Source organism: Emydura macquarii, unplaced genomic scaffold, assembly GCF_026122565.2.
Source record: "Emydura macquarii macquarii isolate MOO-44397 ecotype Brisbane River unplaced genomic scaffold, CSIRO-AGI_Emac_v2 contig_2365, whole genome shotgun sequence".
Taxonomy (NCBI): domain Eukaryota; kingdom Metazoa; phylum Chordata; order Testudines; family Chelidae; genus Emydura; species Emydura macquarii.
In genome coordinates, this window is record NW_027132502.1 from 1,628,730 (window position 1) to 1,651,698 (window position 22,969).

Below are 22,969 nucleotides of genomic sequence, written 5' to 3' on the forward strand. Positions count from 1 at the left end.
TTAAAGCCAATCACATGATTTTGGGGGGCTGCCTCCTGATTATTGACCATTTGGGCCTGGCAATATTGAGCAGGGAACGGTCCAAGTGACACAGTTCAGCCACAGTCCTGAAGAGAGCGAACAAAGGGGTCCATGGACAGGTGTACACTCCCCACTTGTGTCTTCCTTCCACACAATGTTCTTGTGTTCACCTACAAAGCAAGCTGCTCAGCTCCACTGCCAGCGGGTTTCACCAGACCACAGTTCAGTCTGGAAAGCCCTTGTAGGTAGGACATGATCTTCCTAGTCACAAATCCCTAGACAATGCACACTGCCTACACCCAGAGATTACCACAGGGCTTAGGAATGGCGTGCTCTTTAACTCAAAGGACCAGTTTGAAAATGCTCATGTTCTGGCCTCTGCAAGCGTTGAGTGGTTTCTCTCCTGACATTCTGCAAGCATCCTTGCCTCAGCAGACATTGATTGCGAGCACCTTTTTTCAAACAGGTTGGGAGGGCGAAGAGTGAAAGAATTCAATTCAGAGAGAAAGAGAAATGAAACAAAATGAGAATCCTGTGGCACCTTAAAGACTAACAAATTTATTCGGGCACAAGCTTTCGTGGGCAGAAACCCACTTTGTCAGATGCAGAAACAATTGCAGGGGGAGGCTGAGAGAAAGCAATGCAACTTGGAAAAAAAATTCACACGCTAGCAAACAAAAATGAAGTTTATACGGAGTTTATTGGATTGGTAAAATGTAATAAAAAGCATTTGTGATTCTTCTTCTGCAGAGAAAAAAGGCATCTGGCAATTTTGCATATTTTTTCCCCTTACAAAACATTAGAAAAGCATAACTGATAAAATAAGGATAACAATTGAAAGAGCAGAGCAAAGAGGAAAATACATCTCAATATAATTGGATAATGCATAATAAAAATATAGAAAACACATGCCTACAACAGCTTTCATCCTCTTACTGTAAAAAGTCATTTTGTGTGTTGAATGAAAAATATACGCCGGTTGTTCTGAAAAATTGCGGTTCAGAAGAGGTAACTAACTGAGAACAAAAAAATCTCTCTATATATTTATAAATATAGAAAATGTGTATACGCTGGATCCATTCTCAGAATACATTTGAATAAAATGATTTTTAATTCATGCACACAAGTTACCAGCGAGTAAACTTCATATATCATCTTACAGCCCAATCCTGCTATTGCCGAGCATGTGTCCTGAGTGCGCTCAAATTCAGGTGAAAGTAGTCAGCGAAACAGACATGCGGCCTGATCAGTTTCAAGGGAAGTTGAGCGCACCACCCAGCACCTCACAGGAGGTGCTCTAGCACCTGGCAGGACTGGGTCTTTACAGAGTAAGAGTTCCTATCCTGATTCCACTGAAGTCAACCGCAAAACTCCCACTGATCTCAATGGCACCACGATTAGGCGCCTAGTTGATCAGTGGTTGTGCTCAGCAAATAGTAAACGACCGGTACCCAGAAGTCCTGATGAATAAGGGACCAATCCTGAGAGCTCAATGTGCAGTACTCCATTAGGATTTGAAGGCCGGCATTACTAGCAGCAGGCACCTCTCTGGATCAGACAATATCTCCTCTCCTGCCTCTCTGCTGCCTGCTGTTAGTAAGCTAGTGAGTCGCATTTAGCGCCAAGGAGCTATTCTCACGGCTAGCAACCCCCACCTGCCCAGCACCCATCACAAGCCACCCTCTTCTCCCAACGGTCATGCCATCAATAGCACAAAACCCTCTGCCAAGAGAGCGTTTTGCTCTTCAGAGAGTGAAATTATCCACCCCAATAAAGCTGAAACAGACCTTGCGCCTTGCACAGAAATGCGCTAGAAACTAGCTCACGCCAAAGAGCGAGCTCCACCGAAGGGCCATGATGCAGAATGCTGCAGTTAGCAGGGCGGGGCAGAGGCATGGCAGCTCTGTAGCATGAATACATGCAACAGCCAGGCAGGTCTCCATGCCCTGGGCAGAAGCCCTGGGACTGAAGCGATGGAGTTTGGCCAAGGAGAGACCTTTCTCTGGAATGACACCCACTGTGATTGGGACCCCTGTGGCACCTGCCTGTGATTAAAGCCAGCCGTGAGAATCAGACTGCGGGAACAATGAAACCCTGCGCTGTTTATTCAGAGCGGAGATGGACCTGAACCAATACTCCAGCTACAGCCTCGGCCCACTCCCTGGAATTCTTGGGAAGTTTGGATCCGCAGCAAGCACATGAAGCTGGTCCCTGTTCTCTACGATAAGCTGAAAGAGAACCCCTGCTATGAACACCCTTGGACTGGAGAATGTTGAATTTTGATCCAAAATGTGTCTCCAGGGCTTCTCTCCAGTGTGAGCGGCTAGAACCACACAAAGGAAAGCGCCTCCTGGTGCTGTGTAGGTCTGTGGGGCGTTAGCCACTTTGGAACTGCAGACACTGTGTGTCTGGATAGGCAGGACAATGCGTCCCATCAGCAGCTTCTCCACTGGTGCGCGCACTAGGTGGAGCAGTTTGTTGTTAGGATGTACGAGAAGTGCTTTGGCGCTGGCTACACCGGTGCAGCAGATTCAAGCCCATCTCTGAACTGGCCTTGTTTGGATAAACAGGCGGCCTGCTTCTGAAATTCTTGCTCCGGCAAGTAGCCCCATTAAAGGCAGTGGGATTACCCACAACTCAGAGGCTGGGACAGTTTGGGGAGCTGTGGGGCATGTTACCTACAGTGCTGCGTCTTGACGTATACCCCCCTGCCCATCTAAACACAGCGGGACTGATTCTGATCTCACAGTAAATTGGGAGGGTTACACCAGTGTAGGACCAGGCCAGGTGAGGTGACAAGGAGGCCCCACGCACCGGACATACCTTTAACATCACTCATTCCACACTGACTTCCAGAGGGACAGCAAAAGCGGCTGGGGTTAGAGTCCAAGAAGCCTCCTCTGTACCATTGCTTTGGACAAACATTACCCTCCCCCCCCAGTGCACAGTGGGGGGAACTGCTCCATCACACACCACACAGCGATACTTTCAGGAACAAGTGAGAAAACACACTGAGTACCTGGTATGGCTGAGCTGGGTCCTGGCATCCTGAATTCTCCCGCCCCAGCACCAAGCCTTCTCTGGCATCTATGGGTTTTACCGTCCTGTGTCATGCAAGGAACAGGACGACATGAAAGCGCAGGCAGTTTGCAATCAAGTAAACAACATCCCCAAACACCCGCCCCCCCAAAAAGTGCTTAATATTCTTAGATCTTACTGAGCCTGCAAACTTGTCAACCATGCTGCCCTGCAGATCGCCGACTCTCTGACCTTCAGAACTTTGGAGTGTAGGCAAAGTAGAGCCCCTTAGATTAGGCACTAACTGGGCGTCAGCAAGGCTGGGGCTTTGAAATGTATTACTGTCCAGACGGGCTATCTAAAAGGTGACTGCGTACGCTGGGCAACACAGCAGGAAGAGGTACAAGCTGCCGCTTTGGAACGCCTTAGTGAAGAGCTGATCTTCGATAGTCCCATCTGACTTCCATTTAGCATAATTTTGATCGTTCTCTTATCCCTGCTCTGCACTTTTATTATTTCCCTGTCCTGTCCATAGATAAGGTTTTAAGAGTTGTGGCTCTGAGAACAGGCACTTTGTACAGAGAGTAAAATATAGGGGGAATAGTTCTAAAAAACAATCCATATATAATGGTAAGCAACATGTCGCTTGTGCTGTTTAGATGCTTTTTCAGGTGCTTAGCTGCTGTGGCCATAGACAAAGTAGAAATACCGTTGATTGGAGAGAGAGACCATAGAGCTATGCCAGTCCCACAGGACAGTCAGCGTGTCTCTCTCTGCCAAATCAGCGGCGGTTTCCTGCAAGAAGGCGCTGGATGCAAAAAAGTGCCTCAGTTTTGTTTTTTAAATGGGGACAGACTCAGAATATTAAACCAAGAACCAAACTCTCCAACTGTGCATTTCAGAGTAAACCAATCTGAGTTTATACCATGTTGCTATCTGCGGGAATATTACCATCATGACCAGGTGGTCTAATTAGAAAGAGTTGCTGCTCTCAAATCCTAATCATTGAATGTATTCCCATAGTTAACAGTAGGGAGAAAACCCCATTTCTAGCAAAACCATTGTGCTATTAAGATCTTATGTAAAAATAGAAATAAAATTAAAAAAACCCAACTGGACAAAGCGCTAGAAAATATATTATAGGGAATGATTCTGCACTGAGTGTGAGATGGATTAGTGTAGCTAATGATCTTCCCCAGCTTCTATTTCTATGCTGTCCATATGTAGAAAGACCAGGACAAACTCCAGCTGAAGTGAAACAATATTTGAACAGGAGCTATTTGACTTTGTCTTTAGTTTAGGGAATGTTTCAGATTATGATATTTTTCTCATCTGTGGTTTTATCAACAGCCACTAAAAGAATAATAATAAAAAAAATAAAATAAAAACAAGCTACAATGTCCGCCTCTCTTTCTCTTTGAAATTTGACCTGTTTCCCAAATGAAAATACAGCACCCACCTAAAATTCGTATTTGAAAAATTCCCCATCTGTGACTAGGAAACTAGACAGATCTGATGGCACCTTCTGTACCTTAAAACCTGTTAAATCTCAACTTATTGCTCCTCATGGCAGGGATTGTCTATAACTCTGTGTTTATACAATGCCCAGCACAGTGGGACCTCGTTTTCAGCTGGCCCTAACTGTGATCTAATTACAATTAATAATAATGAAAGAATTGAAAAGTATATGGGGAGCTGATTTTCAGAAGCTCTGAACAAGTGAAGCTCTTCTGGGCTGCAATTAGGGAAATCAGGCCAATTATATCTTTAGTTTCTGCCACTTTTTTTTCACTTCACTCCTCTTAGACAAAAAAAGTAGGCTGGCCAGTTTCACTTTGTGTATATAGTCAATTTCACTTTTTAATTCCCCTGTAGATAGCACAACATTGTTGAGTTGGGGCTTCCAACACTTCAGGGGAAGTTTAAGTCTTGGTATTTTGAATCACGAAACCATTCCTGTCCCCTTTGCTTACTCCTGGTCTTTTAAAACATAAAATAAATATTGGGGGTACCAAAACAAGCTGATCCCTACTTTTGGAAAATTACCAGGAAACTGACATTGCTCCATTTAATTTGCTAGACAATACAAAACGGATGATTGTGTTATTTGGATTACTCTAGCCTCCTCTGTACTAGGCGTTATACACACACAGTGAATGACAGTCTCTGCACTGAAGAATTTCCCATTTAAATAGAAAAAATATGAGATCATAAACATAGGCACATAAAGATGAAGTTATTTGCTTGAAGTCATACAGTATATGTTGCCTCATCTATCATAAATCAGTGGTTTTCAACCTGTGGTCCACGAACCCTGGGGGTCCACAGACTGTGTCTAAGATTTCCAAAGGGGTCTGCACCTCCAACAGAAATATTTTAAGGGTCCACAAATGAAAAAAGATTGAAAACCACTGCCCTAGAGTCTCGCCCACAAGATTTCCTGTATGATCTCTGACACAGCTGCTGACTCTTCAAAATAAATTAACAAGTATGAACTCAACCCTTGCTGCACCCTGTTTTCAAAATAGTTTAAAAAAATCTTGCAAATAGTAGCTGGTCAGGTTTAATCTGTATCCCCCCAAAGAGGGAGTGTGGGGAAGATGGCCATTATAACATCCTTCTGTATGTAGCAACACAGACATCCCGCATAATGGCAACAAAATGCATCAGTAATATAGCCCAAGAATAGCTTCCTATTCTTCTTTTTCCTTGACAGTTACAAACTTAAAGAGAAAAAAATGAGGCTGCTGAGATAAATAGCTAAGTCTCCACCCCCACCTCAAATTGCTTTGGCATATTTTAAGAGATAAATGGTTCTATGAGAAATTTAAATAGATTTCTCTTTTCTTTTTTGGCAGCTGCAGGAACTGGGTCAGGTGTAGAAATTATTAATTTCCAAACCAGAAAAACCCAAGTGTTTGAAAGTAAGACTTCCACTCCCTCTTCCCTGCTTTTAGGTATCGATTTTCTTAGAAGTAGTGTTAAAAAAATTCTTTGTGCTTTGTGCAGTCAGACCAAAAAGAATTGAAGAAATAATAGTCCTTGCTGGAGAAAAGGAAGGGTTTCCATGTAGTTGTGCATTAAAATATGTGTGCATTGTTCGGTTGTTTTGGGGTTTTTTGCATAGATTCTCACACTTGTACAGTGCTTTTTATCCCCAGTGAGCAAACACAGCCCAGGCTGTGACATAACAGAAAAGTACAAGGCTCATTCTTCTTTAGTCCTACGCCAATTCCCAAACTCTAGTCCAGTTCCAAAAGAGCTGGCTGTTTTTGCCAAAATGATCAGCGGTGAATTTTGCAATTACGTTGGCATCCACTTGGTCGTCATTAGGTTTGCGGATTAACATCCTATTGAGAGGGAGTTCAAAACTCTCAGAGGTACAGATCCTGATCTCACACCACTTTTACACTGCTATAACTCTACCAAAGTTACTCCTGGTTTACGCTGGCGTAAGAGAGAGCGTAATCAGGGCTTCTATTTCAACTTGCCTGCATAACTCAGGAAGACAGCCTCTGGTCGAGGCCACAATTGGAAGGATTTCTTTGCAACCATAGGGGCTAGAAATTTAATGGAAAAAGAAAATGGAAGTTCAGATCTGATTGACGCTGCTGCCATCAGAGAAATGATGGTACGTAAACTCCCTCACTGGAAAGTACACTAGCTAAGACCTGAAGAAGATTCAAATTTCCATTCCTACAAACATTCCAAGATCTTGGAAGATATATTCTGGATATACAGTCCACTGCCCCTGTGCATGGTTGGTAAAATTTCCCTGTTATGTGTGTGCTCCATTCCAAGCCTCAAATCATGCCCATTTCCCAGGAAGATAACTTCTTTATTTATAGTCACTGCACCTCCATGGGTGTCACAGCTGTTGCTGTTCCCTCTGACTGATTAATCAAAGTTTAAACAGAGGCAAACATATGAATCTGAATAGAGTTGCAATATCGAGAAAGTCATAATGTCTGTAGATACAATCAGAACACAGACTGCAATTACAGGCCCTGCTACTTATTAAATAGAGCAGCTGTGCTATGTGAGTCCTTGTGTGATTAATGCAAGTGACACAGAATACTTCTGCAATCTCTGGTCTAGATTCTGTGGTAGGGCCCAATCCTGTCATCTGTATGCTTACACAAAAACACAACCAGAATCACTGGAATTACTCATGTGACTACAGGATCAAGTCCTGGAAGATTAAATTGCTGATAAGTAAAAAATATTTGGAAACAATACAAATAAATAGAGCGCTATTTTTGAATCATCATGCTCTGGGTTAGATTCTCATCTCAGTTATGCACAATGCTAGAAAAATCTGAATCAGCACTAGGTATGGGGAAATCACGAATCACTATTCTTATTTCTGTGTTTCTATTACTACCACTCGATTAACCATCAGCTTCCTCTAGCACAAGCTTGCGTAACAATAAAGTTTAATCTGGGCAAAGTCTCATTTTTCATACACTACAGCCCTTATGGAGACGTCCTGAAGACTTTAACAGGGTTTCTTTCAATAGGAGATTTTTAAGCTACCTATAGAAGTGATTAGAGAATTCTATCCCTGCCATCAATTTCTATAGGATGGTTCCAACAAATCGGTTGATAGGATGTCATTCTCTATTAAACTCTATGAGGCACATCCCCCATTGGTGTAAACTGTCATAGTTACACCAGAGGAATCTGCCCCCGTAAGCTTTTAGAGTAATTCCTTCAGAACTTCAGCAAATTTATACAGAACCTGGTGAGTTCTCATCTGAGTCGAATTTTCGTTCCGTAAATTGAAAATGTAAGTCATACAGGGCTGTTCCAGTCTGGCTGCAAACCAGAACTATGCAATCAGGGGAGAAGAGGAATCGATCCTGAAATCCCTCATTCTGCTACCAATCTGATAGTGTTTTCAAGGCATACACCAAACACCCATGCGATTCTATATTTAAAGCCTGGCCTCCGTTGGGGTTGGGAGAGAGCGGAAAGGGGATTTCAAAAGGGCTGTGTTATTTGTGAGCCCCAAATGAAAATCTTGCCTTCTGCCCGTCTAGGGGACAGGACGAGGAGCTCGTGTTGGACACACCATGGCCCCTCGCACTCACGGGGAAGGCAGACAATGGAATGGCTGAGGATTTGCAGGCTGTACCTGCCCCTCACCTAAAAGGTCTGGTAGTTTTCCCATGGAGATGGGACGCAGGGCATGCCGGGAAGCATTTCTGCTGAGAAGCTTTCCTCTTGCCCCTTGCAGTCCAGCAGAAGAGGGATGTTAGGGTGAAGAAAAAAAATCTCTTCTGGCACATTTGAGGGAGTTTTGTCCCAACATCCTGGAGCAGAACCTGCTTGCCATCCGCGGCACTAATGCTTAAAAGTCACAGGATTGAATTTCCTTTCATGCCAGTGTGACAGCAGTATCGCTACTCCTGGTTCACTGATTCACTGCCCACCATGCATGAGCAGGGCAGGCTCTTTGGACACAGACTATGGCGCAAGTGAGGTCAGATTCAAGTCCTACATGCCACATCGTCACGGTGGGGACACTCACGAGGTTAGACATTCAGTAGGAACTGGGTGCTCCTCACTTCCCTAGGACCCTGTGAGAATCCCACCCACTGGGCTCAACCCCAGAGGAAATCAGGAGCCACTCCATGACAGGCACCACCATTAGAACTGGTGTGGTATAAGATCGAGGGCAGTTAATTTCAAAATGGTTCTGATAAATCGGAATGCAAGAAGCTTTACAACAAAACCAGCAGAGCCACAAGCCCCCAGTGCTTGCTTAAAAAGACACAACATCGTCCATGTGTACCAAGAGTCATTTTATGCAGATTTTTACTTTTGAATATTTAAAACATGGTGAATATTAGCTTCAGAGAGTCTTAATACGTTCCAAAGCCCCAGGCGCCTTTGAATTGCTAACTCATCAATATGCAACATCTAATCTCGTCAAAAAAAAGCAAGTTATTCAACAGTACCACACAGAGGTTACAGAAAGAATCCTAGGGAAAATAACTGCCAGCCTCTTATGCAATATAAAGACTAAATATACCTCCTAGTTGGGAAAGTGTCACTTTTTGCAAGGGAGAGGAAAGCTATTGTAAGTGCATTGCTGCTGGCAGGTTTTTCTGCATGGCAAGATTGAAGCTGTGTGGCCGGATTATGGGGAGTAGTTTATTAAAAAGCATATTGTGTGGCTTTGCATACTGTACCAGTCAAATGCACTCTCAGGATGCCCTCTCAAAGCAAAGCAGACACTGCACCCCCTAAAGATGCATTCGTGTCTAGAGCGCTTTGCTTAACACGGCTTTGCTTGTTTATAAAGTTTAGTGTTTCCTATCGCTCGCATCTAACCATCAGCAGAAATAGAAGCTCAGTTAAACTGTGTAAATATGTACCACATGGGAGCGGGGGAAAGCGGCCAAAACTGCCATGCAAGCTCTGTAGGGCCGCAGCCTTCTAGGAGCAAGAGATGGACTGGATAATGGGTCAAAGATACTGCTAGGCTTCAGGCCTAACATACAATGACACCCAGATTCACGGGGAAGATATTGCAGCGCGGAACCCCAAAATCACGGCACACGAAACACCATTTTCTTTCATCTTTAGACAACTGTAATTCTGTAATTTGACATTAAAAAAACCAACCAAACAGGAGCTGAGCTGCCAAAAGACGCTGGCTGCTAAATGGAACTAGGTTACATTGAGTATTTCCCTTCACAATCTGCCTTAACCTCAGTGTCAACCAACAACAACAGCACCAACAAAGGCAGGAAAGATACGAGAAGGCTATAATTTTGTTTCTGCAGTGAAAGCTAGGATGAATGTGTAGTCAAGAACTGCAACACTTTCCCCCTAACCCAAAACTTGGTTGATTTAAAGAAAAAAAAAAAAAAGCCTGAGAGCTTTAGGGAAAAAAAATCTCATTGGCTGTCAGAGATGTCAATATGGATAAAATGACCGAGTGGTATTTTCCTAAAAGAATACGAAATAGATGAAAAACACCACATACAAGACAAATGTGAATTTTGCCTGCTCCTTTTATGCAGAAATAAAATTGGGTGATGGGGGGAGGCAGAAGAGAACCCCTCAATAACCTCCTTTTCTGGAAAAAGTATTTAAAAATCTAGCCCTTCAAACAAATCTCTGATTGGATTCTCCAACATGAATCCCTGGATTATTGCTCTAAATTACCTGGTTAGATTTGACTGAAAATGTAAGGCACAATCTGACAATCATTTTAAAAACAATAATTATAATCATTTCCTTTTATTCTCATGTGGCAGGCATGTGCACACGACTCCTGCCACTGATGCTATGGATATACAGTGCTACTTTGATTGAAGAGCTTATAAAGTTTTACACTTATTAAAAAGTCTCACAACATCCCTGTGAGAGAGGTAATATATTGTCCCCATTACACAGATGGGTAAACTGGGGAAAGAGAGAAACAGGCTAAGTGACAAAGACAGAGCTGTAAACAAAACCCAGGAGTTCTTATTCCCCAGACTGGACTCTAATTAGTGGAAAATGTAAAGAGGATGTCATCATTTTGGGTTTGGGCTCTTTAAGGTTTAGGAATAATCACAAACACACACAAACAACACAAAGAATATTTCACATTAGCCCTGTGAGTATGGCTGCAAAGTCAATGGGGCGGTTGCTTATACATAGGTTTGTGCCAAACAGATTGAGAACAGGAGCAGCACAGAACTAAAGACAGGAGAAGTATAATAAAAACTGCACTGGTTACCTACTGTTGCCTGTACCTCTAATTAGTCAGCCTCAGGACAATCTAAAATGTGTATATTATTTTTAAATAATTAGTTCCAAACCTTCTGAGTTTTCAATAGTTCGTGTCTCTAAACACAAAGCTGAGAACTTTGAACTTCTGTGTTAAAAGTCACCCGTGAACCCTAGATTAGGTTATTTATTTCTATGGAGTCTGCCAATGGGATCGGATGGATTCACAGATGGCTCAAAGGAGAGACACGGTACAACCGGTCACATTTCATTCACAATACACAAGGACTAAAGCATCAAGACAATCAACTGTTTCAACTGCAAACTTGAAATGCTGAGGAGGAACAGAGGTATTTCTGGAAATGTATACAGAAAACCACCTTTCCAAAGCCCAAAGGAATGGTGCTAGGGTGTGAAGTTCAAACAGAGTTTCCCGATCTTGGTAGCAGCTGCCCGAATCTACTCACACCCGTCAGTACTTGAAACAAGGGACAAGTGACACCTGTCATCATCTTTCTAACCAGCTAGTGCATGGTTTGAAGTGAGGAGACAAAAACTGTGTCCAACAGAAGTAACACTGTTATAACCAGAAAAGTCACATTATTTGGATTTTTAATAACTAGGAAAAAGCTGTCTGCAGAGGAAGTAGAACGAATCAGAAAACAAGACAAAGCCTTTGTGAAAAACTTCAAAAATTTGTTTCGTAGCATCCAGAATGGATCCATTTTCCATGAACATTTTTTGTGACATTTTTACAGGGTTTTGCTTATCCATACAGTTTTTGAAATCATTACCGAAAACTTCTCGACTGAAAAATGATTCTGAGTAAGAAAACGTGATTTCCGGTAAATGGAAAACTGATCACCATTTAAAAAACTATTTGGATAAAAACGTCAACAACGTTTTGATTAAAATATCAACAACAAATGTGATGGAAGATATCCCAAGAACAGAAACTGGACAATTTCCCCCAAAAAGCATTGTTGAAGAAAAAAGATCAATTTTTCAACAAAATAGAAGCTTAGTGTAAAATATTTTGACCAACTTTAACAGAAAGTATTGTTCTTAGAGTCTCTTTTTCAAGTCACACTTCACTAACATCTATATGGCATTAGGTAGCCCTCTCCATCTCTTTGCAATAGATCCTCAAACACGCAACTAGTGTTTCCTGTTTACAGTTTCAGCACCTGAATCCATAGCACACATTCTTGTGTGTCAACCCTGATTTCTAGCATTGATATCTATATAAAGCATGATCAGCACTACTTGACAAACTAAGTCAAGCCCACAGAATCAACCGTGGGTACCAGACATTAACAGAAAGCAATTAGGAAACCAAAAAACCCTTTGAACTGTTCAGTTTCTAGACAGAAATGGTGCAGCACAGAATGGCATGTCCTAAACTGGAATAAAGCAAAGTGACAAAGCCCTGGCTGGGATGATTTAGTTGGGGTTGGTCCTGCTTTGAGCAAAGGGTGGGACTAGATGACCTCCTGAGGTCCCTTGCAACCCTAATCTTCTATGATTCTATGACAAGATCCCCACCCCTGGATCTTGATGATGGGATTCTTCAGAGGTCTCTGCAGTGTCCTCTGTTTTCCCTTTTTCCACTACTTCCATGGGCCTTCCATCAGGTCTAGGGGAATTATGTTGCAGAACCAGCACTCTTTCCAGCCAGGCTGGAGGCTGAGCGCCCAAAATGTGTGTTACTAGCCTGGATTTAATCTGTGACTGTGTGCACCAGCTTCCACACATGTAATTTGCCCCTGGATAGCGAGCTAGCCAAGGCCTGTGTCACACTTAATCCCTGCTTCTGTCCTAAGGGTTTGATGTATATTTGTAGAACTCACACATTTCACCTCCCCCATGTCCCTATGACAAAGTCATTCCCCAAGTGTTTTGCAGTTGCGATAAAAATCTAACAATTATTAAAAAAAAAAAAAATCATAATGAAAGGTGCATTATCTAAAGCTGTGATGTCGTCTTCTGCTTTAAAAGGCAACATTCAGGCAACAATTAAAATAAAACAATAAAACAGTTACATTAACAAAATACGATCACTCACTCTAGTGATGTCACTAGGGATTTGGCTGTAACCAAGGCAACCAAATCTGATGTAGTAAATTCAAGCATCCGTTCAAATCCCATTGAGGAACGGATTTAAGCATGTGCTGAATATTAAGTACATGCTTAAATACTTTGCTGAATCAAGGCTTAAACAAGGGGTAGTTCCTGCACCGCAAACTCCCAACTGAGCGTCTTGAATCACAGGATCAAGACCTAATTTCACACAAATGCTAGAAAAGCCAAAGAACCACCAGCAACAACTCTGCGGATTGAAATAAGAAGGTCTAGGTCATTTTCACATTCCTCGTCAAAGGAAAATTTCTGAACATTAAAGGCATCAGCAAACAACATGAGTATTTATCATGACTTAGGAGTGTAGCTTAAAAGAACACGGTCTCTTTGGTAAAAAGGCTTCTTCTTTGGAATAGATAAATGAGGTTACGTAATAAACACATGATAAAGGTGGTGGCTGAGCAATATTTCGTTGGTGTTTGATAGCAATGCCATGGTTAAGGATCCATCAGCACTTCCATTTTAACCCTGGAGTATCAGAGCTGAAACTTTGAATGGGCAGATGGGTCATGACAGAGAGAGACAGTGTGTGTGTGTGTGTGTGTGCGCGCGTGTACATGTGTATCTTTCAAAACGTATTTATATCAGTTTAGGCACCACATACAAATGCATAAAAAATACTTCAGGCACTTATGCATTCACTCGAATGGGAAATGGGTTTTGGTTATTTTGGAAAAAAATAAAACAATAATAGGTTTGTTCAGATATTTCAAGACTGAAAATTAGCTACTGTACATATAATGATAACAACACTCACCCTTCTTCATTCCAAGGAGTTCAAAATGCTTGAGAAACATTGATCTCAGAGGGGTCCCCCTCTCAACCAAATCTATGGAACACCCCAATAGTTGAGAAGTTCAAATCCGGACCCCTTGGCTAGCTGGTGGTTCAGGAATGAGCTGATCCAAAACCATAAACCTAACCAAACTTTTCAGAGAGGGAAGGTCTGGATTTGAATGTGTGCAGTGTGGCCAGTCTACGATTAATTTAATGTAATCACCTAACTCCTTTGGGAAGTTAGTAAGAATTATCAAGCCCTATCATGAAGGGGGTAGACAGAGAGAGAGTTTAAGTATGTTGCTTAAAATTGCACAGTGAATCTGTATCAGGGCCACTGAAAGAACCCAGCATTTAACTTTTTGCATTCAATAAATAACATAACTAACTAATCTGTTGTGGGAAAACATTGAAATTATTGAAAGCTGGGGCCAAATTCCAATATGATGGTGAGATGCTGCTGCATACTCACTGCCCTAATAGCAAAATCCTACAGGATTTAATGGAGAAATATACTTTCAATGACTTCATCAACCATCCTACAGATTTCAAGAAAAAGGATCTCATTTGGATCTGGTGCAAATCTTAGGTTAACTTCACTGGAGCCAATTGGAGTTAGCCCAGTAAAAAATTGGTGAAAGTGTCGGGAGACAGACCCCAAATTCTCTTTTAAATTCTCCGTAGGATGGTTTAAAAAAAAACAACTACAGAAATGTTATTATTCACTGTTACATTCCATAGGACTTTGCGATAAATGTCAACTGAAATGCTGAACGGGGACGGAACATACCATTTTCAGGAGTTACAGTAAGGGTCCATTTTCCATCTTTAATTTTTCACTTGGATCCAATCCATCTCATCTTATTTAACTCATTTTTCTTCTCAGCTTTGGGTAGTGTAATTTTTGAAAGAACTTATTACAGAGATTGAAGGGGAAGCACCAAATTTTACTATTTATTATAGTGAGAGAGAAAAATTCACAAATTTTTCTCTTCAAAACTGCAAGTTTGTTATTAATATGGTCAATCAGCCCTTAAATGCTTCAATTCTGGCTCTTAATTTGTTAAGTGCGGCTAAAGGTATTTTCTTTGATTACATCTGCAAATAAGATATTAATGTCAATTCAGTGATATGAAAATTGCTCCTTTCCCATATAATTTGCACCTTAGTTATTATGGGTTTCATGAATAAGATTATAGTTGTAGAAAGTGAGCTGTGGATTTATAATTTATTTTTTAATTAACAACAACAAACCCCCCCACTCAAACCCACAAGCTGCCTGTGCACAGGTTTTATTAACATTGGTGTAAATTTTTAACTCTCTGATAGTGCATGAATATGTCCCTTTTTGCCTGGAACTGTGACATCCCACAACCATGCCTTTGCAATGACATTTCTCCACAATGAAGAAACTGTGTGATGAAACTGTAAGAGAAAAAATGTCTGTCTTTTCTCCCTTTTTTGTTTTGGGCAGGGGGTAAATTACACCAATGTACAACTTGAGATGGAAAATGAATCATTCCTGTTCCAAAAATGTCAGGTATTTGGAAAGCCCTAAGTGTTGAAATATTAAACAATTCTCATAGTTGGTACTGTAACTCCAGCTCTGGTATGTTACCATCATCCCGGAATGCCTGAGCCTGTCTCAAGGTAGAATTCAATTCCATGGGTATGGAGTATTCCCATTGATGTCAATGCAAGCTGGATCAAGACTCCATTGCTAAAGTATTTATATGGAAACAATCACTGACCACTGCTCACTTCACAGCTGCACTGGCCACGGATGGTGTAAGATCCTTTTGAGTTTGCTCAGGGTGACTATCTATCACTAGTTAAATTTCTTTGAAACCATTTTTAATTTCTTTTTAATCCTTTCCAGCTCAAAAATAATTAACGAAACTTCTCAGTGACTTTATCATCTTTAGTGTATCAAAAGAATGTGTGTGTGTGCATGCGTGTGCGTGTGTGTTCAAGCTCACAACTGTCAGTGACGGATCAGACATAAATGCCTAAGCATCTGTGAGTTGGAAGCATCCTTACTGAATACATTTATGCAACAGCAAAATATAAATTTATAAAAAAAGAAAAAGTTATCAAACTGGAAGGGAATAGAGACAAGCGAAGGCATACAAAGACATGGTCCCTGTGATTTAAAACAATGCCTATACAAAGGCACAGCATGGCTAATGTTGTGTAGTTTTGTCTTGTGCTAACAATTCCTCTGATTCTGGCCTCACGCTGGTTTTACACTGGTGCAAGGCTAGTATTACAGAACTGTGTCCGATAGACAGCTTCCCATTGACATCAATGGTAGCAGGATCAGGCCCCCACGCTAGAGTAAGAAGAGAATGGAACCCAGTTATCTGTTTTAAAGTGCTTCTTAGGAGATGTGACTCAAATAGAGAGAGAAACTTAGAAGCTTGTCCGCTTGTCCCAAGGCCTTCCAGTTGTACTTTTTCAATAGAGCGTTAGGTGCTAGGCGGGGAAGGAGTTGTGCTAAATAGAAAGATTGTGCAATTCCCCCAACAGGCAAACGTGGGAGTGTCGTGGCTGATGCTCAAAGATCAGTGCTGGCCTTAGCAGTAAGCGCCTGGATCCGAGCTGAGTTGCAGGTTTTGCAAAGGATGTGTCCATCCAGAGGGTAACAGCCCTGATTGTCCCCTTCAGACAGGAGGCCACCGCAATCCTGGACAATACACAAAATAAAGACCAAAAGAAGAAATAACGTGAGAGTGAAATTAGGCAAAGAACCTAATAGTGAAATACATGCTCAATTCCCCCCAGTAACAGAATTCTGTCCAAGTCAGTGTGCGAGTTATATGATGTCTTTCATGACCAACCATCCCCTGATAAGAGACAACGTTGCAAGCGGAGATGGGCTCCCAAACGCTCTGCCACGTTTAATCCAATTGAGAATAAAAGGAGATTATTCCCTTCGCATCTCTGGGAAAGGAAAGGTCTTTAGCACTGCGGAAAACATCAAACTTAAGTGCACATTTATCATGCAAAAAGGAAAAAGGAAAACGTGAGCCTCGAAAACAAGCCTGCTGCTCAGATCTCTGACTGCAGGTAATCTCCTTTGGAAGAGAGAACTCCCGAGAGCGAGAGAATACAGAACAGAGGTAACAGCAAAGCAATTTTCCGGCAGCACAGGTCTTCACCACCGCGAGCGTCAGGGGTCCGTTGTGCTGAGGGCTTTACCGAACCACAGTAAGCCTCAAAGGGCTTGTCATCTAAATACACCCGACAAAGAGTGGAAGAAAGGACAGAACGTCATCATTACCATCAGCCTTTTGTACATGGAAAGCTGAGGCTCGTGGAGATTAAGTGGCTGCCCGAAGGTCACACAGGAAGGCGATGGCTGAGCTACAACCTCAGATACCTCGAGTCCCAGCCCCGCACCCGAGCCTAAGACATTATTGGGACTCACTTCTTCTCCTAACATCTGCCTGGTGTTTATCCCAGAGGGGAAAGCTGTATTGTAGAATTCTTGGAGGTTCAAGATGCTAAATGTTCCCAGGTGATTCTTCCTCTCATTCAGATTCTTATCAAAATCACATGTACCAGGAAAACAGCACAGAAAGTGACGTATATAAACAAGAATGATCATGGTTTATAGGCCAATTGAAATTCTTCAACCCCACAAGCTGTACTTTGATTTTCCAGCTAATTATTAACTTAGTCGTTTTTTTTCCACCCACTCTACAATCTTGCTCATATTGCACCATGCCTTAGAGTTGATTTTAATAGAACAAATAAGAATGTGTGTGTCCAGGTAATGAATTACTATGCTCTCAAATGTTAAGCTCTAATTGTTGAATCGTATTTTCTTGCTATTGCAATGAAGCTGGTATCAACAGAGGGCCTGTTTCTCGGATCATTTGCACCGTGTATGTGTAAATCAGGAGTAACTTTCTGCTGAAGTCAGTGAAGTAAGTGTCATGTAGAACCAGTGTGATAACAGGAATGTGCCCACTATCCATGTAAGGGAAGGGAATTTGTGTCGTTGCAGCAAACCCAGCCTTTGCTTTCTTTCCTTGCAGGCGGGGGGAATACTGACCTCACACCGGTAGCACTGGACATGGAAGTCGCGATCTAATGCCACAATGCGTATAGTCTCCTCTTGACCCGGGGCAGGCATAATGGGCTCCTTACACACGGAGCATCGCGGAGCAAATTCCCTTCAAAAGCAAAGATGGTTCCAGTCAAACCCCAAGTTCCATGTTCTTTGTATGTTACATTACACACTTAGAACCATGCAGCAAAGCGTGGCGCCACACGTTGCTGCAAGCAGAGTCGCCCTCCTTAAAAAGGACACGTTAAGGGATGCTTATGAGATCCTACAGAATGAGGGGGGAGGCCTCGAGTCATATTCTGTTCACCTTAATAACTTGTCAAACTCTCTCTCTAATCCGTTGCCGGTCATTATGGTAACCAAGTGCAAGCCTCACTGTGAGTTAGTTCCATATGGCTAATATAACGCCACCTAAATCCGTGGAATTCCTCCTAGGAATGACGTTCACAGGATTTGCCCCACCTGTCTCTATCGAAAAACATCAATACACTAGAAACTAGAGATGGACCAAGTAGGCTGCAGCCGCAGATATTGCCACTGCAGGATTGTTCTCTGCAGTATAATTTTCTTGGGTTTTATCCAGTCTTGTTGTAAAATTCTCCAGCATCTGGCTCCTACTGCACCCACAGGATGTTAGTTTTAGCTGGGCTCAATCTGTGCACCACAAAGAGAACTGGTAGAGCCTATCTGACTAGCTGCTTTCCTCAACTCCCTGATTTGCATTCACAATCAGGCAGTCACAGGTGAAAAGACTTCGCATTGCTCCCACAGTTATTCACTGGATGGATGCAAAAATACGGGTGCAAATTCTGTGGGTGCCAATTCTCCCCACAAAATAGGAGACCACCCTTCTGAAAACCTATCCCTCAGAACATGCCCTGTTTAATAGCTAAGAAACTCAGAATTAGGGTCAGTGAGCAATGCTTTTGGGGAGTGTCAGAACATGAAGAGATCAAGGATTCTTCTTTTGTAAAATATCTAGGAAACAGGGACTCTGACACTCTGCCTTTTACACAAACTACCCCAGAAGTAACTAGATTAAAAAGAAATCTCTCTGTAGTAGGAGTTTAAAAAAAAAAAGTATTAATTTCGCTGGCAGCAGATGCAAGGTGTTTCGTTAGATTGCAGCTACGCAGACAAGAATTAAACAGCGCCTTTGCTGATTGCTTCAAAAGGGAATTTAAATGGATCATGATATGACCGTAGCTGTAATCACAGTTAATAATGTGGTGATTCAGGCACTTTCCTGTGCCATCTAGCTAAAATGTGATGCTTAAAAATGCTTGAATGTTGCTTTATCTAGGTCACCAGAGGCAAAACACGATGGGCCAATTTTTTTCCTCAGAGACACAGAAACGACACCCATTGAATTCAGTGGGAGCACACGTGTCTCTGAGGGCAGCTGATCATGTTTTGCAGGTGGATTTTACATTCCCCTCACTTTTCAGGATAAGAAACCCAATATCAGTTTCAAAGAGCCAGTAGAGCTGGCTGGAATTATTTTTTAAACATTTTTTTCCCCTAAAAATGGAGTTTTTTCCCTAGAACAACTTTCACCACTTATTTTTTTTGACAGAAACACTAACACAATTTTTTCTCTCTCCTTTCTCCCCACTTCCCTTTCTTTTTCAGTGACAAAATGGCAAAAGGGAAAAAAGAATGAAAACAGTGAAAAAACAAAACCTGAACATCTTCAGTAAAACATTTTGCAGAAATTTTCTAAACCAAGATTTGCAAAGGAAGATGGCTCACAACATTTAAAAAAAAAATGTTTGTGAATTTCTCCTTTTCCCCCAAATTGTGTGTCCCAGGTTTACGTTTACTGACTGTATTTTTGCATCAGTAATTGCCTTCTATTTGTTTCTTCATGCCTTTATATCTGTCAACATATCCTGAATGCTTCTTTTCACTCACTCTCTCTACCCAAAGGATACGCAGGTGCTGTATATGTATCTGAAAGGCGTGAACACTGGGGGAAGGAATCCTGTAGGATGATGCAGGCTGGTAAAATTAGGGAGAGTGGGATACAATTAAACAAAGGGAAAGTGAGAACATCGGGTACATTTTCTTAATAATTAGAGGTATTAGGCTGTGGAGCAGTGATCTAAGAGAAGTGGTGGATCTTCATTACTTGCATCAACTAAAACTGGGTGAAAACACCACCGAATACATTCAGGATACAGACTCTGCATGGCGTGAAGATGGAGTCAGGAGCTGTATCAGGTCTTCTGAAATTTCCTGGATCTTACCCAACCAATTCAGGTCTTTTCCTAGGCCTTCTATTCTCAGAGAGTGAAATTCAGCCCTGTACTGAGAAGCAGCATTAGGCTGAGGCACTGTTTAACCCTTCCAGATGGAATGTACTTAGTTCTTTGTACAGGCTGTGAGTCCCTTTCCTGTATGGATAAAAGGAGGAGGAACAGCCAGCATATATCGACACATGTGGTGTGGGGAGCCTAAGTGGGACATGATGTGGTGTCACTGCCTGAGCTTTCAGCTGGCCCTCTGCACAAGAGTGAATGTCACCCTCGGGGTGATTCCTCGGGAATCTGGCTGAGACGCACACAAAGGGAGCGGTAACATACTGCCGCCTCTGCAGCTGCCAATTACACAGATGTATCTGAGCCGCAGCGAGCGTTTCATGCTGGCGTTTCACATTCTCCCGTATGGCGGCTGCGATTCCTTGTGTCAGGTACGTTTGACGCTCTGAGCTTTCAGGCCCACATACTGATGTCACGAGTCTCTAATTAAATCTACCCCCTTAGAAATTAAAAGATAAGTGCTTGAGAGGTAAACCCACATTACTCAGCATTGATTTCCTCTTTTAATTGAGGGGTGTAATACGTCTGTCTCTTCCAAGCTAGGGAAACATTGGTACTTTGATTAGATCTACCTGTCTTTCTCAGATTAGCTGTGATGGGGGTGGGGGGGAACCGACAGCCGTGGATTGCAGAGTCTTTTAACTAGACATTTTACTACAAATTATGATTAGGAATGTATTCTTAGCTCCTTCAAAGGCTAACTAGCAGATGGAAACAAGGAGGAGGCGGCAGCTAACCCTCTGTGCTCTACAGGGCAAATGAGAACTGGGTGAGAACCTCGGCTTCAAGGCAACAGCTAAGTGACAGTAGGAGGCTGGGGGGGAGGCGGAGGGGGCTAAGGAAGTGCAGGGATGCAGCTGGCAACATGAAATGCCTACATCGTATACAGAGTCTGAACCTAGGGCAAGCGGGGAACCTAATGTGTTAAATAAAGAAGGTCTGTGAGCCCTGAGACAACCCCCGCCCTCAGGGAGACAGAGCCATATAACTGCCCCCAGTCCATTAAGCTGGAGTGACGGAGGGTGTGTCAGCTGGCTCCCTAGCCTCCGGGGAGTCTGAGAAAGAATTTACAGCAAGTCAGCATGCCTCCTAGGTAAAATAACCCGGCCGAGGAGGATGTGCTCCAGGGCGGGGAAAAGCCAAGAAGAGCCGCCTGGGCCATACTTGTGGAAATCCTCGATGCAGTGAATGTTCCCGCCGGCGTCCACAGTGAAGGGGATGCCATCCAGGCTTCGGTGGCACATCACACAGGTGAAGCAGTGGGGATGGTAGGCTTTCCCCGTGGCTCGGAGGATCCTCTCCATGATGGGTTTGGCACAGACGCTGCACTGCTCCAGTGTGTTCTGCAAGCAAAAAACAAAACAAAACAAACCACACAGACGTAAGTACTAGGGAAGATATTTACAGAGGCTGGCGCGGGCGGGTCCGCAAGGAAACTTGAGGCACTTTCTTTTCATCCGCTCGCTGTGAGCGCAGTATAGTCAGCTGTCAATTCCAGAACTGTTCGGGATCCAGGCCATCTCCTACAGATATCACATGAGGTAGCAGAGTCACTAGAGAGAACAGCAGGGTCCGGTCTGCATCCAGACCGTGCATTACATTCATCGCAAGCAAACCCTGGCTCTTTTCTTTTATGAGAAAGGCTACCACAGATCCTGGGAGGGGATAAACTGGTAAAAACATCCCTTCAGTACCGCAACACGGGCCGCACAATGGACAGGCGGTCAAGAGCATATAACCAGCTAGGGAGCCGCGTGCTCATTGAGAGTCAGAGTTCAAGGCGAGAAGGCACCATCAGATCATCTAGTCTGACCTCCTGTATCTCACAGGCCACCAATCCCACCCAGCACCAGCACATGAAACCCAACAACCGGAATTAGACCAAAGCATAACAGCGCACAAGGGACTTGACTATTAAGTGCCACAGGCAGAGAATAAGAGGGTCCGAGGTTCATCGGTACCTAAGGCCCGTGTGACAGCAGGGGAGAGATTACATGAGATACACCCAGATGATCCTGGCAACTGACCCACACCCACAAGCTGCAGAGGAAGGTGAAAACCCCCCAGGTGACTGCCGGTCTGACCTGGGGGAAAATTCCTTCCCAACCCCACACATAGCGATCAGTTAGATCCTGGGCATATGAGAAAGAACCATCCAAGCCCGAGAGAGAGAACACAGGGTGCCACCTCAGAGCCCTGGCCCACCCTGTCCAACGTCCCATCGCCAACCAGGGCCAGTATACCAGAGGAGGTCTCTATCTCTACTAGAAATGCCTCACCTGATACATCCGAGGATTGCATGGCCTTGGTCACAGACACATCACATTGGTGGCTCCTAGTCATCTTAAGATCAACCCACACACCCAGGTCTCTCCCTTTGTCACTCCCAACTTGGGCAGAAATTCTTTTTATTAGACCCTAGGTGCAGAACCTCGCACTCTGTACTACTGAATTTCATCCCATTTCTATTACTCCAGTCTTCAAGGTCATCCAGATCTTCCTGTATCATATATTTCACTCCACCTCTGCATTGACAATGACTCCCAACTTTGTTTCAGCAGCCAGTTTCATTAGCATACTCCTACTTTTTGTGCCAAGATCATTAATAAAAACATTGCGTAAGACTGGCCCCAAGACCACGCCTTGAATTCCACTAGTGATGCAGATAGTTCCCCTTTACACATAATCGGTTGCCTTCTCTCCTTTACCCAGTTCCTTATCCACTTTACAATTCTTGTACTAATCCCCATGTCGTACCTCGCCAAATTTGTCTTCTGCCCCAACCATCTGAGTTCACGTGGCTCTAAATGATCACTTTAAAGGCTGCGTGTTGCCTGTCTTGATTTGTAGATTTTATGTCTTGAACCAGCCCCACCGTTGGAGCACCGAA

General features: G+C 43.0%; 1 protein-coding gene across 10 annotated transcripts in view; it reads right to left on the reverse strand.

The window, feature by feature from the left end:
* Window positions 1–702: 702 nt before the first annotated feature.
* Window positions 703–22,969, reverse strand: part of LPP (LIM domain containing preferred translocation partner in lipoma) — a 400,945-nt gene continuing 378,678 nt past the window's right edge. For all 10 annotated transcript variants that reach the window (XM_067561073.1, XM_067561068.1, XM_067561064.1 and 7 more), the window contains 3 exons: window positions 21,244–21,422; window positions 17,744–17,864; window positions 703–16,369 (listed from right to left, as the gene is read on the reverse strand). In XM_067561073.1, coding sequence (XP_067417174.1) covers window positions 16,241–16,369; window positions 17,744–17,864; window positions 21,244–21,422 — 429 coding nt within the window. In that variant the 3' untranslated portion in view covers window positions 703–16,240. The remainder of the gene's footprint in view (window positions 16,370–17,743; window positions 17,865–21,243; window positions 21,423–22,969) is intronic.